Below are 17853 nucleotides of genomic sequence, written 5' to 3'. Positions count from 1 at the left end.
GCCATTTGGCTCAAACCAGTTTGCAGTTTGCCCTTCTCAGCCTTGCTGGGGGGAGGAGGAACTGGTCTAACACAATGGAGGGCAATTAGGTGACAGCTCTCAAAATGACAACTATTCATCTGCATGAAAGACTTGGCAGTTCCACTTCAGGGATTATAACCTAAAATCTATGTGCACATGTACAAAACTTCCACCCATAATTACAAATTGCCAAGAGCAGAAACACCCTGGAAGTTAAACTAGCGATGGCCCAACAGTAAAAGATCACACGTGAAAAAGGACGAAAAGGCTCTTTATGAATAGATGGGGAAAGATCTCCAAGATAAATTGTTAAGCAAGTTCACAAAAATCAAGTGAGAACTATGCTGACATCCACTCACAGCTATGATGGAGATTTCATGTCAGACTGCCAAGAACTATATGAACTGAATGAAAAAAAAAAAAAAAACAGTTGTGTGAAATCACTGGAGAGCAACCACAGCAGCCATAGCTTTGGGGCCAAGACCTCAGAGAGAAGAGAGGTGCTTTTCGCCATGTGCCCTTCCCCTTGGGTGGGGTCCTTCAGAGGCCTCCCTGTGTGGGGAAAGCCCAATGGGAACTCGGGATTCCTGAGGCAGCTAGGACTCAAGGGGCCAAGATGCTACATAAAAGGGAAGTGTGGAGATTCGAGGTGGACACTGCACATGTGATTTTAGTTCTTGGCATTTGCCAGTTCTTGAGCTACATGTGGGATGGAGGCAGGGAACCAAGCAGAAAGATGGTTCTGTAAGATTAAAAAGCTAAAGCAAAGGGACTTCGCAGGTCCAGTGGTTCAGACTCCACATTTTCACTGCAGAGCTCACAGGTTCAATCCCTGGTCAGGGAACCAAGATCCCTCAGACCATGCAACTCAGCCAAATAATTACATTAAATAAGCAGACTTCTTTAAAAAAAATACTGACTAAAGATGGCTGATTGAACAAATGTATTTACTGCCCCATTAAAATAGAAATAAGGTTTCTTTTTTAAATGAAGCTATCTTTTTTTTAATACGATTTTTAATGTTTTTATGTAAATATGGTTCAGTACCATATTGGAACTGGGAGGCTAGGACAGGGGCCCTATGAACCACCAGGCTCACTAAGACCATGAAGACTGCCCTGAAACAGCAGTTTTCCAAACATGGTCCCTTCCAGAGTTCCCTCAAGGTCAAAACTATGTTCATGATAACTCTATGGTGTTTTCTGTCCTTTTCATTCATTCACTCACCTATGATACCATAACAGATTGAATGCAGAAGCAGATTCCAATAACAACAAAAGAAGCAGAACTGTCTTCTGCTAAGTCAGACACTAAAGAGACTGGCAAATTTCAAATGACACTAATTCTTGCTGGAAAGTTTTAGAAAATAGTTTTCTTTTCAAAAAATGCCATTTATATTAACATTTAATGAGTTTTAATGTCATCCTTTAATGTACATTCTTAAGTTTCTTTTGAGTTTAGTTTTTAACACCAATAGATACTGGCAGTATATCAGTCAATACAACACATATTTAGGACTCTCCTAGTGGTCCAGTGGCTAAGAATCCACCTGCCAATGCAGGGACCCAGGTTTGATCCCTGGTCTGGGAAGATTCCACACGCTGTGGGGCAGCTAAAGCCTGTGCGCCACTCCTGACGCCCAAGTGACCTAGAGCCAGTGCTCCGCAGCAAGAGAAGCCACTGCAACGAGAAGCCCATGCACCGCAGCTAGAGTGCCCCATGCTCTCCACAGCTAGAGACAGGCCACAGCAATGAAGACCCAGCACAGCCAAGAATTAAAAAAACAAAATTTTATATATATATATATATATGTAACACACATTTACAAAAGTTCTTTGAGATCCTACATTTTTATGAATGTAAAAGGGTCCCGGGTTGAAAATGTTTGAGAACTGCTGCCTTACAGGGAAGCCAGGCACTATGGCAACAAAGTCGAGTTGAAGAGCAGCCTCCAAATATCTTAAATGCTTCACAGGACCAAGGTGCTACGTCCTTATGGCTACTTGCCTGAAGAAAAACAAATCCTTGGAAAGAAAATTATCCTCCAGAGCATCTATAATTTTTCGTTCTGACACTTAAGGACCAGGCACACCAAGAGACAGAACAAAGAACAAAAAACCAAGAGAAGAAAGAGCAGAAATACATTTACCACTTATCCTCCAGATACTGAAAGTGATCAGAGACTTATATTTAACATGTTCAAGGAAAAAGAGGGAACAAATTTCAGAGAGCTGAAATAAAAAATAAGCAACATGAAACTCTAGCACTGAAATTTTACAAAATCGGGGAGGGAGTGTTGGATGGGCAATCAAAAGGAACTACCAATTTATAGTTTTAAGATATTCAGATTAGACATAGTGTCAAGAAGATTGAAACTGGGAGACGAATAAGGAGAAAATGTAAAAATTATGCAATTAATTGGGAGAAAAAAGATGGAAAAATACAGAAAAAAAGAGTATAAGAATCACCTGAGACATGGTGAAAAGGTCTCATGTACACAGTCAGAGAACCAAGAGAAGAAACATGGGGCAGAGGTAATGTTAAAGTGATGCTGTCCTACAGTCTTGCAAAACTAGCGAAAGACAATCGGGGGTGTGTGGGGGGATAATATATACCTTATTAAGACAAAAGAAAGTAAGAAAAGAGTTAAACAGAAAGAAGAGTCAGGATAAATTAAAAAAATAGTACGATGACAGATTTATAGCCATAAAGACCAGTAATTAACATTAAATATAAATAACCTAAACATTCTAATTAAAAGACAAAAACCATCAACCTGGTTAAAGAACAAAACTCAAATACATGCTATTTACATGAGATAAACCTTAATAAGGTTATAAAAGGGTTGAAAGTATAAGGATGGAAAAATATGTATCATATAAAGATTAACCAAAGAAAGTCTGAGTAGCAAAACTATTATCAGAAAAAAACAGATTTTAAGGCAACAGTACTACTAGACATTTTTAAAATAAAGACACTTTTTATAGTTACAAAAGGATCAGTCCAACAGGAACATACAAAAATAATCCTAAACCTGTATGCACCTAATAACAGTAATGTAAAAAAAAAATCAGGCAAAAACTATCAGAACTGCACGGAAAAATAAATCTACAATCAGTAATAGACAGGAAAGGCAAATAAAAAAATCAGTAGAGACAGAGAAGACTTGACCAACATGATTAACAAATGTGACTGAATTGATATTAATGTAACAATGTACTCAACAAGTGATTGGTACACATTTTCTCAAGGAAGTACACAGGGAACATTAGACTAAGAGAGAACACATACTGGGCATAAAGCAACTCTGAACAAATTTCAAAGGACTGAAATCATACAGTGTATGTTCTCTGAACACAGAAAAACTAAGACAGAACAACACATTGATTATGCTATACTTTGAGAGGAAAAAAGGTTGAAAAAAATATATATATTTGTAAATGCAGGTTAAGGTATAAGACTTCTAAAAGATATACAACAAAGACTGTTTGCCTATAAGAAAGAGAACTGTGTGTTAGAGTACAGAAGTGGGAGGCTTTCCACTTTCGTATTTTTTTTATTTTTGAACTATGGATCTATACATAAGTTCAAAAATCTCAATAAAGTCAATCGAACAGAATCAGTTCCTCAAGGATCAATGCATCTGATAACAAGTACTGCATGCTGTGAGCTAAGTACTCTACGTGCCTTGCTACTTTATTCCCAACATCCCCGTGTGAGAGCTCCCTGCAGGGGCAGAAACTCAAGAGCTTCAGTGGCTTCCCTCGCACCACACAGGCCTGACAAGAAAGCTTCCCTCCTGTCACCCCAGATGAGGGCCATGTCCAGCGCTAACTCCAGGAGTGCCCCCACTCACCACCACAGGCTGCCGGAAATACTCGTCCACTGCAGCACCTCGGAGGGCTGACAGGTCCACTCCGTGGAAGGACGGCTGGTACCTGCAGAAAGCATCCGCCCCCCATGGCAAGGTCACCAGCAGCAGGAGACAGGCGGGCAGACTGCCTTCTCTCCCAGCTGGCCCCCACCCAGCCCAAGTCTTTTAGGTCCTGTGAAGGATAAGGAATGAGAGAGCTGGGGCCGTCCCGGGGAGGCAGGGCACCGAGGGGCACACTCACCAGAAGTTGGCCTTGGTGAATTGCTCCATGTAGAGCTGCTCGTCCGTGAAGGGTGCCAGGTGGACGTCACCAATGGTGGGGAACATGTTTCCTGGGAGTAGGGGCAGGGAGGGGTGCTGGCATCAGGTTGGGACATCAGCAGGGCCTGGCAGAGCCTCACAGGGCCCCAGGACCCCAACTCTGGGCCTTCCCAGCTCCTCACTCACTCGCTCGCTCACTCACTCGCTCAAGCATCCATGCAGTCCAGAGGCACCGCCCTGCTCTGCCAGCGGCCACAGAATACTTAACATCCACCTCCTCACTGCACCTGGACACCCGGCTAGGGAGGCAGGAAGGCCGAGCCTTCCAAGGGCTGGGCGACAGGATGGCACCTGCCAGGGCCTCAGGGGTCCTGCTCCATCAGCTGGATGGTGTCTCTGGGACCAGGGTGCAGTGGGGAAAACAAAGGCAAGTGCTCTGGACAGGGCGCGGGTGAGCCCCAGGCTACGCCATCACGGCCTCAGCAGAATCCCCCTGCACAGGCCTCTGCTAGGCAAGGTGGGCCACATGCATGGCCTGAAATGGGGTGGGGTGGGGTGGGGCCTCCATCTGCATGACTTGAGGAACAGACGGGTGAGTCAGAGCCAGTGGGAGGAGAGTCAGGGCTCAGGAGCTCTTGGCTACTTCCGGGTCTGGGGCCCCCATTCACCTGGCCTCCAGATGTGGGCCTCCCTCCCTCCCTCCTTTTGTCCGAGGGAGGAGCTCCTGAGGCACCAGGAATCTGCCTTCCTTCAGCTGCAGCCGTGGGGCGGGGAAGGCGAGGTGCTCTCAGAGGCCACAAGCCAGGCCACCTGACCCTGGCACATCATGGGCAAGTGCCCCCCTTGCCTGCAGGAAGCTGAAGCGTAACTGTGGGGGTTGGGGGGGAGTTCCCTTTACCGCCCTCAAAGAGCTCCCTGAGATGGAACCAAGCCACACTAACGCAGGCTGAGGGGGAGGGGCCGGGCAGGCTGCCCGACCAGTGGGTGAGTGTGTAGCTGCCCACCGCACCCCGGAGCCCGACATCCCAGGAGGAGGAGACCACGCTCTGCTGGAGCCACCGCTGCCCGCCAACCCGACTCCACTCCCCCCAAGCCCTCCCGCGGCCAGTTTGGCCCACCACCAGGGCCAAATTGAGAAGAGCAGGTGGAGGACAGGCCTCGGGGCAGCCTGGAGAGCAGGACAGAGCTGCGGGGAACGGCGGCCACCTCCCTGCTCCCCATAGCCCGGCTCCGGCCCCACAGGGCCGGCAGGCGCACCAGCCTCCACGCTCTGTCCCGGCCACGGTCACCCTGTGCTGCAAGCGCACACACAACCCCTCTCCTGTGCAAACACGCAGATGGAGACACGTGCCGGAGGCGGGCAGAGAATGGACACAGCGGTAGCTGTGTGGGGCAGGTGCAGACCCGACCCCAGTGACACAGCGGTCAACAGGGACCCAGAGGCCCCAGAGCACAGACGGGCTGGTACAGAGACACAGAGTGCGCCCCAGTGCCGAGAACCCCCACCCCACTCACACCCCCCCCACACACACCCCCACTGCCTCCTGGCCCTGAGGAGCGAAGGGCTCTATGAGGCCGAGGGCAAGTCTATAAGGCCAGGGACAAAGATCCACGGTGGCTCCTCATGAAGGTGCCGGCAGAAAACAACTCTGGCTCCGACCACAGCCCACTGGACACTGTCCCCCGAGGGCATGAGATGCCCAGGCGCCCAACGAGTGGCCTCATTTGGGGCCCAGTCAGCTGGGGCTGGGTCAGGGCAGGGAGTAGGCGTGAAGGCCCTGATGCCCTTGGCACGCAGGCCACCAGCGTAGGCCCATTGGGGCCTGCAGCACACATGCACTGACCGAGCAACAGTCGGGCTCCCCCGCAAGGGCCCCGGGGCCCCCGACCCGGGAAACGGCCCACGCCAGCAGGGGTACTCACCGCCAGGCCGCAGGTACTTCTTGGCGTGGAGGTAGCTCTCAAGCATGCGCTCATTGAAGAGCATGTAGCCCATGGGCTCTGAAATGATGATGTCCACTTGCTCGGGCAGCGAGACCTCCTCCACCTTCCCAGGGATGACCACGATGCGGTCGGTGAGGTTGTTACTTTTCACCAAGACCTGAGGGTGGGCAGGCCACAGGGGTCACGGGGGTCCTCTTGGGGAGGGCCTCAGTCCACACTCGGCCACCAGGTCCCCCACCGCCTCCCTGGTAAGCATGCTGACTGCAGCTGTGAGCAGCCCTGGCCCGTCAGGAGGTCACTGCGGCCCCACCCCTCGAGCCGGCCCTCCTGCAGCTTCCCAGCCCCTACTGTCACCTCGGGTACGAGGACAAGCAGGCCTGGCTAAGGCCAGCAAAGGTCAGCTGGGACACACCTTCCGGCCCAGCGATCCGAGTGCTGGGAGGTGTGCACTACAGACGTAACCTCACCGCGAGGGGGAGGCGGGTACAAAGCCTCGGGGCGGCACTGGTTTGGGCTGTAGACCGAGAATCAGCCCCAGCGTCAACTACAGCCTACACACAGCAGTTCAGCCAGGCAAAGGGATGCTCGGCAGCCACTAGAGAGAGTGACGCAGCTCTTCACACGACAGATACAACCCAGATGCACCGTAAGGAGAGCAAAGCCAGGAGCCAGACGGTGGTGTGGATGTTCATGTGGGAGGGGAGGGTGGAGAGCCCACCGGCTCATGGGGCTTCTGTATTTGTATTGTTCCCTCTGCCGGGAGGTCTAGGTGGTTGGGAGCTGGAGGTGGGGGACGGAGCCATCCCCACTGTTTGTCTGTAGTTTTTAGGTGTTAAACTCTGAACGAAGGCTTCGGTGCCAAACAACATAAACCAACAAAATGAACTCCTGTTGTCCATCTTTCAAGGGGGCTCAGAGAGACGGGTGGCTGGCCGGGGCCAAGGTCCCACCCTGGTCTGTGTGACTGCAGTTCTGCCCCTGAAGCTGGTGGGCAACCACTCATCACGGGAGAGAGGCTCTCTGAGGCCCAGCGAGTCCCTGCCCCTGAAACCACTCAGTCTGGGGGATAAGAGACCCAAGTAGAGAGTGACATCCCCAGGTTTCCCTGGATCCAGGGGTCAGGTCTTCTGGGTTCCCGACTGGGCTGGCTTCCCCAGGCTGGAACAGGCCCAGAATGGGGGGACGAGGACAGGCTGGGGTCCCAGCAGGCACTGACCTCGGCGTGCTGGGCCATGGTGCTGGCCTCCACTGCGTAGATCTTTCTCGCTCCAGCCTGGGCAGCAAAAAACGACAGGATCCCAGAGCCACAGCCAACGTCGAGAACGATCTGGGGGAGGAGGGGCGGTGAGGACAAGCTAGCGGTGAAGTGGTATGACAGTAAGGATGGGGGCGTCGCTCCCTGCAGACCCACCCACTGAGCCCGCTCCCGCCCTGCAGCCTGCTGTCCCTCCGCATGTCCAGCTGCCCCGTAAGCCTGCTCCCAGCGGGAGTCTGCAGGCTGGATCCAGAGGTGGCAGAAGGTGAGCTTCTGCTTCTGAGCACAGCGGGGATGTCAGGACCAGTACCCTCTCTGAAATCCAATTCAAGAAGGCATGGCCTGGGCCATCTCTGGGGCATGTGGGAGTGAGGGCTCGCTAGGTCAGGACACCTCTGAGCCCTGCAGGCAGCAGGATCACTCGGACACAGGGCCGACTGGCCCGGCCCACACAGCCGGCAGAAAGTGGCAGCCCCCAACCCCAGGCTCTCCAGGGTATCCCCACAGCCTGGGAGGAGACCTGGGAACGGTTCCCACTTGGGTGCCCTCTGCAGGGCTGCTGGGCCCCACAGCACAGGCTCTCGGAGTCCAGGCCACAGCATGGTGGGCTACCCCGTATTCTGGATTCGTCTGACTGCCACCACGTGAGCAGAAAGCTGGGATAAACGGGTCTCCTGGTGATGCGCATGCGCTAAAGGAGACCTGCTCTGGGTGTGGGGTAGCGTCGGTTGAGTGCCTGATGGAGATGTTGGTGCTGTTGGGGGGTGGTGGGGGTGGGCCTTGAGTGCCTCTCAGAGCTCTAGATGAACAAGGAAATGGATCTGCGTGCTGGAGGAGCTGGAAGGGGCTTCGCTGAAGGAACGTGGGCTTCCTGGGCCATGAGCGCTGCCCCAGTGTGGCCCATGCCAGGGCACACAGATGGCCACCATGTGGAGGACGACTCCTCCCCAGGCTGCGGGGACTCAGGCCCTGGGCCAGGGGTGGGGATGCTCAGTGATGGGAGGGGATTCTCAGCAACGGTGGGTGGGGGGGCATGACCTAGGTGCTGGACAAGGTGGATCCAGGTGAATCACGTGGAGAGAACCCCCTAGATGTGTGGAGAAAACCACAAACTTCCATGTGGCAAAGGAAAATAAACTGCAGAGGACTTTCCTGGTGGTCCAGTGGCTAAGAGTCCCTGCTCCCAGTGCAGGGCCTGGTTCAATTCCTGGTCAGGGAACTGGGTCCCACATGCTGCAACTAAGACCTGGCACAGTCAAAAATAAATTTAAAAAAAAAAAGGGGAAAACAAACTCTAAGCCACGGAAGAGAAAGGAATCAACTCTCCCCTCTGAATATATACAATCTGGTCTCTTTTTAATCATGAACACATAGCTGACTCTTGAACAACACAGGAATCTGGGACGCAACGCTCCTTCCCAGTAGAAAATCTGGGTATAACCAGACAGTGGGCCCTCCACATCCACGGCTCCACATCTGTGGATTCAACCAACTGCAGATCATGTGTAGCGTGGCTGTTCACATCCATCAAAAACAGTCTGTGGATAAGTGGACTAGTGCAGGTCAAGCTCGTGCTGTTCCAGGGTCAACTACCAATGAGTAACAGTAAAAAGATTTTAAAAGGAACTAGGGAAGTGACTAGATTCCATTTCGTCCATGTAACTTAATAGTACATGCCAAGACACAACATTAGGTGGGGGAAAGTATTTTGTAGGAAGTGAATGTGGAATACAATCCTATTTTGGTGTAGTCTAGTTGCTAAGTCGTGTCTGACTCTTTCGACCCCATGGACTATAGCCTGACAGGCTCCTCTATCCATTCTCCAGGATTCTCCAGGCAAGAATACTGGAGTGGGTTGCCATTTCCTTCTCCATATTTTGTATATATATATTTTTAAAAGATTATAACCCAGGGCAGGAGATGGGAGAGAGTTTCAAAAGGGAGGGGTTATATGTATACCTATGGCTGACTCATGTTGAGGTTTGACAGCAAACAAGAAAATTTTGTGAAGCAATTATCCTTCAAAAAATAACCCGAGGGACCTCCCTAGTGGTCCAGTGGCTACGACTCCATGCTCCCAGTGCAGGGTGCCCGGGTTCAGTCCCTGATCAGGGAACTAGATCCCACATGCAAGAACCTAAAAAAACACAGTTCCCACATGCCAAAACAAAAAGCCTGTGTGTCTCAGTAAGACCGGGCCCAGTCAAATAAATAAAGAAAAATTTTTTTAAAAACTATTACAACCCTAAAATATATATATATGCTGATATAGATATACGCAAGGGGAAAACATCTGGAAGAGGGTTTTACTGTTGGCAGTGGCTGTTTTAGAGGGAAATGACAGAGGCCTTTCGTGCCCATCTGATACACACCAGGCTTCTACAAAAAGTGGATTCTGCCTCTACAGTCCGAGGAAAGAAAAAACAAAACAATGTGCGAAGGAAAAAGAGAAGAGGCCCCTGAGGCAGAGGCACGTGCGCAGCCTGAGGGCACGGGGAGGGGTGCAGATGTGACCCGGCTCACCTTGTCCTTGAAGTCTGTGTGGTTCTGCAGGATGGCGCGCTGGTAGGTGCCCGTCCGCACGTAATCCTGCATCATGTTCTGCTGCTGGGACAGGTAGCCATAAAACTGGAACAGAGACATGCCAATGGCACAGGGCACGTGACCGGCAGACAGCCGAGGCCCCGGCTGACCCTGCCACAGAGGCAGGTTGGCTTCGGGCAGAGATCAACCTGGGAAGGCCGCATCCCTCTCCGCTGCCAGCTGCTCCAGGGGAGCGGGAAGCTGGAGGCGGCCCCCGTTGTGAGGGGGGCACCACCACTGTCACTGTGGCCAAAGGATGCAGCTGGATGGTGCCTGGGCCCCGGAAGCCACCCAGAACTTAGACACGCCACAGGCGGGGTTCTGCGATTGAGGGCCACCTGCCCCATCTCAGGGGACCCAAAGAAGCGGAGGAGCAGATCAAACAGGACCCTAGGGCTCAGAGCGCCAGGCAGGTGAGGTGCTGCGGGGTCTCTCTGTAAGACAACCAGGCGGTCGGGAGGCAGCGTGGCACCTGGGCCGGGGCAGCAGGCAGACCTGGCTTCCCATCTTGGCTCTGTTGCATAATAGCTGTGTGACTTGGAGCAAGTCACTTAACCTCTCTGAGCCTCAGTTTTCTCATCTGTAAAATGGGGACAACAATAGTACTTACCTCCTAGAGCTACTGGGAGGGTTTCAAGTGCTTCCGTACGCATCAAAGCGCTGGAGCCAGTGCCTGGCATGCCCTCCGTGCTCAGGACACGGTAACTGTGCTATCATTACTCAGAAGGCCTGTGAACCTGAGCTTCCTCTGCACTCAAATCCTTCCAACAACCCTTCTAGGCAGGCACTGGCATCTCTGTTTCACAGATGAGGAAACTGAGGCCGAGGCAAGCACAGGACACTTGTCTATGGTTACTCATTGAGCAAGTGGCAGAGCCAGGATAGAAACCCAGGTGCCACGCAGCCTCCGGGGACCACCAAGGGCAGCAGGCAGGCCCAAGCGCCGTGTACCCACCTGGAAATATTGCACAGCAGAAGACTCCTCTGTGCGCTCACTGAATACCGACCGCTCCAGGGTGTGGCCTCGGCAGGTTTTCAGGATGTTATAGAAGGAACAGAAATCTGGAAAGGAGAAGCCAGGTCATGCATGGCCCACTCAGGGCTAGGGGGTTTGGTTTAGGTGTGCACCTGACTTTTCTACCTTGAGTCTGAGTAATGTGAAAATCCCCACCCCCCGAAATGCTAAAATCTAAGGAAACGAAAAAGGATAGCCACATGGGCCATGTGGCGGCTGGCATGGGAGAAGGCAGGTGTCAAGGGCGACTGTGCTCCTTGAGGCTGGTGGGAGTGGGCCCAGGCGCAGATTTGCCAAAGGGCAGCTTGGCCAAAGCTTTCAAAGAGTAACCCGGGCATCAGATCTCTAGGATTTACCCCAGTAAAGAAGCACAGGTCCACCCACAGCACCCGGCAGTGTCTGTGGGTGGCAAATGGACACAGGGACACCACCCCAGTGTCCAGTCAGAGGGGACTGGAGGGAGCCCGGGGTACACTGAGCAGCATGTCAGGGGACCAGTCACCAGCGGTCGGCAGAACCACATATTATGCAAGTGAACTGTGTTTATCAACGTGAAATACCGACCGCAAAATTACATCAAGAAAAAGAAACAGAATCAAATCAAGAAGACAGGTGGTACTGTGGGGGCTGGGAGAGAAGGAAGGGGGAGTGAGAGTTTACTGGGCATGGGATTTCAGTTTAGGGACAAGAAAGAGTCCTGGCAATGGATGGGGGATGGGCGCACCACAGTGTGAACGTGCTGTAGCAGCTCTGGAGTCCAGATACTTGAACGTGGTTGCTGGTAAATTTTTTGTGTATTTTAACAAAGTGAACTAGAAGACGGTATCTTTAAAATACACGGTGCGGGGAGATACAGAAAGTTCTGGAGCTGGACAGTGGTGATGGAACGCACTCTGCTGCTGAAATGTACGCTCAGATAGGGTTAACATGGTAAAATAGTTATGTATCCTTGACCACGATTTAAGAAACTGACGGGATGTAAGGGCAAAAAATTAGAATGCAACTATCCATAGAACAGAAAAAAAGACAATGGGGATTTATAACATGAACTTCTACTGATAACCCGGGTGGTGTTTCTGTAATTTATTTTTTTAAACAGTGAACTGGGATTGGTTTTGTATAAAGAAGGAACTGGGGTGGAGCCTAAGAATGCTTCTGGTGGGAGGTGGTCAGTCACCTGGCTGCCTTCTCCCCACCTGGCCAGCTCCCAGCTCTGAAGCTGGGCCACACGAAGCGAGGTGGTCCTGAGGGTCTGGGCCGGGGACGTCTCCCCACTCCATCAGAGGCACTGAGACAGGTAAGGGGGTTCTGGGATCGCAGAGGGTGGCTGTGGGCAGATGGCTTCCCCACTCTGGGCTCTCCCACCCCAGCCCCTGTGCCGACCATCAGGCTCACTGATTACAGCTCTGCAGGGACCAAGACCAGCCTCTGGACCTTCCAGGGGTCTCCAGCCTGGGGCCACCAGCACTGCTCGCCTGGGGCTCCTAAAGTCCAGCAGTAACCTTGCGTGTGCCCCAGATGGGTCTGCTGGATCCCTCCAGCATCTCCTCTGCATTTGGACCTCCAGACCTCGCCCCACCCCATCCACTGCTGCAGGAAGGCTGGGCCCGACCCCCACCTGATGGGGCCCTCCCAGAGGCCTGGGGAGTGGCTGGGAGGTCAGGACAGGCCTCTGAGAGGAGGGGACATAGGACCCAAGCCCAGAAGGACCCAAAGGAGCCGGCGAGGTCTGGGGCAGTGTCCAGGCAGCAAGAATGTACTTACTGTGGACATATTTCTATTGGGGAATACTTCTGATGTGGATGGGTCATTCGCTGGGTCAGATGACCCAGTTCTAATTCACCCCAGCTCCAGGTGCCCCCCAGCCATGCTGGGAGCCTAGGCTCCCCAGCTCTGGGCACCCCGTGAGCCGCGGGGCAGAAGGGACACGTACCGCTGGGTGTGGCGAACTGGAGGAGGACACTGTTGCAGCCCAGGGTGATGATGAACGACTGCTTGCCCACCCGGCTGCACTCCGTCTCCCGGGACACTGAGCACTTGAACACACACACGTCTTCATCTGCGAGGGAGGGAGGCGGGCGTGAGCTGGCAGGTCCCAGGGCCACCCTTCCCACATCCTCGCGGCCCCCCAGATTCCCCCAGGGTGCCACAACCTCTCCCCGCCAAGTGCTCCATGTGCCCTGCCTGCCCGGCCCACACTGAGGATGAGGCAGTGGCCTATAAGCGTCCCTGGCAGGGACCCAGGACACACTCTGTCCAGTGGGAAAAGACAGTGGTCCACAGGGCGACCAGGATTGGGGAGGGGGGGAGATGCGTAGGCACTGATGGGGCCCAGGGGGGCACGCACCTCTGCCGGGATGTTCCCTCCCAGAGCGCCTCCTGGCGCCAGACCCCACATCGCCCCAAGGTGGGAAGACACAGGGGAGCAAAAGGCAATCTGGCAGGGTCAGAGGGTCACGGGAACACAGCAGGGTGCCCTGGGTCCAGATGAGGGGCTTGGGTCTTCCTTCATCAGCCCCTCTGCGTCACGTGGGGGCATCTTCAGAGCAGAGCAGGGGTGGGTGGGAGTCAAGAATCCCCGTGGTGCCTGTTTCCTCCAGCTGAGCCCGTTCCTTCTTGACTTTTTTATTTTTTTAGCACTGTGGGATCTTAGTCCTCCAACCAGGGATTGACCCCAGGGACACAGCAGTGAAAATGCCAAGTCCTAACCACTGGACCCCCACCAGGGAAGTCCCTCCCGTGCACGTATGGGGAGTGTGGCCACAGGAGCCGGAGAGCCTGCATTCACGCCCCGCCTACACCACTGAGGTGTCACCCGGGCAGATCTGAGTCCTCGGTTTTCTCATCTGTCAAGCAGAACTAACGGTGGGCAGGGGTCAGACCCAACTCACAGACAGGAAGCACTGCATCCCCGTACCCGCCACTATCACTGTTACTGGTCATTCACTCAAAAAGCATGGGGTGCCCCACCGCAGCCAAACAGTGAGACACCGCGTCACCAGGAGACAAAATGACCCGATGCTGTGGCCCGGGTGTGGGGCAGCGGGACAGAGCCCTGGTCCCATCACAGTGCCAGCTCACACGGCAGCCTGCAGGACAGCCTCCTGGCCGCCTCAACACAGCCGAAGAGGAAGAGAGACAAGCTGCGGGGAGCTGGAGTGAGGGCTTCGCTGACGGCTCACTGGTGCAGAAGCCACCTGCCAGGCAGGAGCCCGCGGAGACCCGCGAAGATCCCTGGGTCGGGAAGATCCTCTGGAGAAGGGAATGGCTGCCCACTCCGGTATTCCTGCTGGGATAACCCCATGGACAGAGGAGCTTGGTGGGCTTACAGTTTGTGGGGGCACAAAGAGTCGGATACAACTGAACACACGTGTATACTGGAGTGAAGGAGACCCCCAACTCAGGAAACAAACCAGAGTCTCCTGCACTGCAGGCAGATTCTTTACCAACTGAGCTATCAGGGAAGCCCCAGACTAAAGAGACGTGACCAGCAAACGCCAGATGTGGTCCTGAAATGCAGACTAATGAAAATCTTTCAACAGCGATTAAGCTCTACTGGGGAAATGTGTGGACTACAGGTGCTTTTTTATTGGTGGGGGCGGTGAGGCAGGAGGCTGCATCATTCGGCATGTACGATCCTAGCTCCCCAACCCGGGATCACAGCTGCACCCCCTGCACTGGATGCTCAGAATCCCAACTCCTGGACCAGCAGGGGCATCCCCAGGTGCTGTAACTTTAAAAGATCTAGATGTGAAAAGAGCATTATTTCTGTAAAGGAATGACCCTTTTATTGAAAGATACATATGGAAATACAGTGAAGTTTCTTGTGATGTCTACAGCTTGCTTTCAAGTGACTCGTCAAATCCACAGTGACAACAACAAAATATATTTATAGAGAAAGGCATGAGTACAACTGTGGCAAAGTGTTCCCAATCACCCCCATAACAGCCAAAACAATCTGGAAATAAAGTGGTAAGACTCAGGCTCAGATTTCAAAACACATTACAAAGGTACAATAATCAAAATAGAATAGCCCTGGCAAATGGAGAGGCATGGACTGTCATGTCAGCAGAATGAGACTCCAGAATAAACCCTCTGCTTATAGTCATTTGATTTTTATCAAAGGTCCTGAGGACATTCAGGGGGGTAGAATATAGTCTCTTCAACAAATGGTGCTGGGATCACTGGGTCTCCCTGTACAAGAGAATGAAGCCAGACCCCTACCTCACGCCATATATTAAAAAAAACCCAACTCAAAAGAATCAATGACCTAAACAAACGTAAGAGTGGAAACTGTAAAACTCTTAGGAGAAGACAGGGGTCAAGCTCTGAGACTTGGGATTTTTTCAATGGATTCCTCAAGATGACGCCAAAAGCAAAGAGTTTCAAAAGGAAAACTACATAAATGGGACTTCATCAAAATTACAAACTTTTGGAAGAATTCCCTGGCAGTCCAGAGGTTAAGGCTCTATGCTTTCACTGCCATGGGTCCAGGTCAGGGAACTAAGATCCCACAAGCCATGTGCTGTGGCTAAAAAAAGAATAACACACACACACACATAAGCTTTTTGCATCAAAGGACAGTATCAAAAAAGTGAAAAAACAACCTACAGAATGGGAGAAGATATTTACAAATCATCTATCTGATAAGAATCTGTTGTCCAGAATATATAAAGAACTCAACAACTAAAAGATAACTCAACTGAAAAAATGGGCAGAAGAAATGTTTCCCCCAAGATATACAAATGACCAGCATGTGAAAGGATGCACAGCATTATTCATTACGCACCTGCAACTCAAACCATAACCAGAGGTCACTGCTCACCCAGTAGGATGGCTACAATTTTAAACAAAACGTGGGAAACGACACATGCTGGTGAGAAATTGAAAATCTCAGACCCTGCTGGTGGGAACTCAGAATGGGACAGCCGCACAGAATTACCATTTGACTCAGCAATCCCACTCCTCGGTATAAACCCCAAAGAACTGAAAGTTGGTATTCAAATGAATACCTGTATGCAAATATTCAAAGTGTCACTATTCAAAACAGCTTAGATGTCTGTCCACTGATGACTGGATAAAGAAAATGCAGTCCATCCACAGAATAGAATGTTACTCAGCCATAGAAAGAAATGAAGTCCTGACACCTGCTACCCCATGGATGAGTTTCAGAAACATGATGCCGAGTGAAAGAGGCCAGATACAAAAGGTCACAGGTGTATGATCCCATTTATCTGGAACATCCAGAATTAGTAAATTCAGAGACAGAAAGCAAACTGGCGGCTACCAGGGCCTGAGGGTAGGAGAATGGGGAATAACTGCCTGATGGAAACAAGGTTTTCTTTTTGGACGATGAAAATATTTTGGAAATGGAGGCGGAGGTTACCAGATGCTGTGAGTACACTAAAAGTCATTGAACTGTTTTTTGTTATGTGAATTTTATCTCAATAGGAAAAGCAAAACATTCCCAATGCGTGAGCCTGGATATGAAGGGCCAACAGGTGTTCGTTGGGCCCCCTACTCACCCCTAGTTTGGTCTCAGCCCTAAGCCTGGTCCACAGCCTGGAAGAGGCTCCTGAGGCCACAACCTGGGTTTCCACCAGACCACCTCACACCTCAGGAGCCAGGTGCCCCCTCCTGGGGGTGAGAAAGGGGAGCAGGGCATGTGTAGCCTCCTGACAGCAGGCAGGAGGGAAGAAGGGACTAGGGGGGAGCAGCCCCAGGGTCACGGCCAGGCTGCACCCACAGGGGGTCCAAGACAAGGTGCTCCTGAGTCCAGCTGTAAACGGGTCTCAGGAATGGACCCAAAACCTTGACGCGGTACCCACGACTGCTCCTGGGTCAGAAAATACAGCCAATCTGTCAGCTACTCCCGCGTGGCGGCAAACAGACAGGGAAGGCCTGTCTCCCTTTTTGCCAGACCAGAAAGCCTGGCAACCCAACCAGCTGCCCGGCGGCCTGGCGCCAGGCAGGCGACCACAGGGACCTGTGGCCAAGGGAAGCTTGGCTGCATCTAGAGGCCCAGGACAGGGAAGCCAGGGTGAAGGACAGCCTGAGCTGTCTCATCATGGGTGGGCCCCCCAAAGCCCACAGGACCAGCATTTTGTCTACATCATGGCTATACAACCACAGGTCAGTCCCTGGTACACAGGATGGTCAGTAAATATTTGAAAAACCAAAAGTAAAAAGAAAAAGAAAGCTGAATCAAGCTCCTATCTTTTTTAAAAGCCTCAGAAGTCAGAGCTCTTGGGCTGGCCGTCAAGGACCTCCCCTCCCAGCCCCTTCCCAAGGCCACACTAGCGCCCCAGTGCCCATGGTGGGCAGGGCTCTGACCTCTACACTTGTACTTCCCCTCTCCCCACCTCACTGGGAGGGGCCCTCAGGACAATGGACAGAGCTGGCTGCGCTGGGCCAATGGTTCCCCTCTCCACGCGCCTCCCTGTGGCTGGGGCTAGGGCACAGTCTGCCTCCTGGCTCCCCAGGGGGAGGGGTTTCCAGGAGGGGGCTTCTTCCCCCAGGAAAGGGGCCTGGAGCCCACGGGGCCTGGACCCACCCAGGGGCGAACCGTGGAAGAGGCAGAACTGGTCTCTGGGCTCTGCTTTCAGAAACCGACCCAGAACGCATCACCTTCATCACCTTGGCTGGCACAGAGCAGAGAGGAGAGCTGGCAGGCTGTTGATCTACCTGGGAGGGACTACGAAGGGGGCTGCAGGCTGGGAAGGTGTGTGGGGTACCCTCCCAGCCAAGTTGAGCAGGGCCTGGGTCCCTCCTCCCTGCAGTGATGGGACGGGCGGGCTGAGAAATGGAAGGCTCTGAGGCAGCTCACCAAGACAGGCTCTCAACTGGGAAACGAACTCAGATCAAGGAGTATTAGTCAGGCCACAGCCACCGCAAGCATGC

The 17853-nt window shown here is 52.5% G+C and overlaps 1 protein-coding gene across 3 annotated transcripts in view; it reads right to left on the bottom strand.

Annotated features, from left to right (window-relative positions):
* Positions 1 to 17853, bottom strand: part of CARM1 (coactivator associated arginine methyltransferase 1) — a 42071-nt gene that overhangs the window by 3531 nt on the left and 20687 nt on the right. For all 3 annotated transcript variants that reach the window (XM_065917788.1, XM_065917789.1, XM_065917790.1), the window contains exons 2-8: positions 12887 to 13012; positions 10894 to 11000; positions 9879 to 9983; positions 7317 to 7427; positions 6080 to 6257; positions 4137 to 4227; positions 3878 to 3959 (exon numbers count right to left, since the gene is read on the bottom strand). In XM_065917788.1, the coding sequence (XP_065773860.1) occupies positions 3878 to 3959; positions 4137 to 4227; positions 6080 to 6257; positions 7317 to 7427; positions 9879 to 9983; positions 10894 to 11000; positions 12887 to 13012 (800 nt within the window). The remainder of the gene's footprint in view (positions 1 to 3877; positions 3960 to 4136; positions 4228 to 6079; positions 6258 to 7316; positions 7428 to 9878; positions 9984 to 10893; positions 11001 to 12886; positions 13013 to 17853) is intronic.

Source organism: Muntiacus reevesi, chromosome 1 (genome assembly GCF_963930625.1).
Source record: "Muntiacus reevesi chromosome 1, mMunRee1.1, whole genome shotgun sequence".
NCBI lineage: Eukaryota > Metazoa > Chordata > Mammalia > Artiodactyla > Cervidae > Muntiacus > Muntiacus reevesi.
This window is presented reverse-complemented; position numbering and strand designations above follow the sequence as displayed.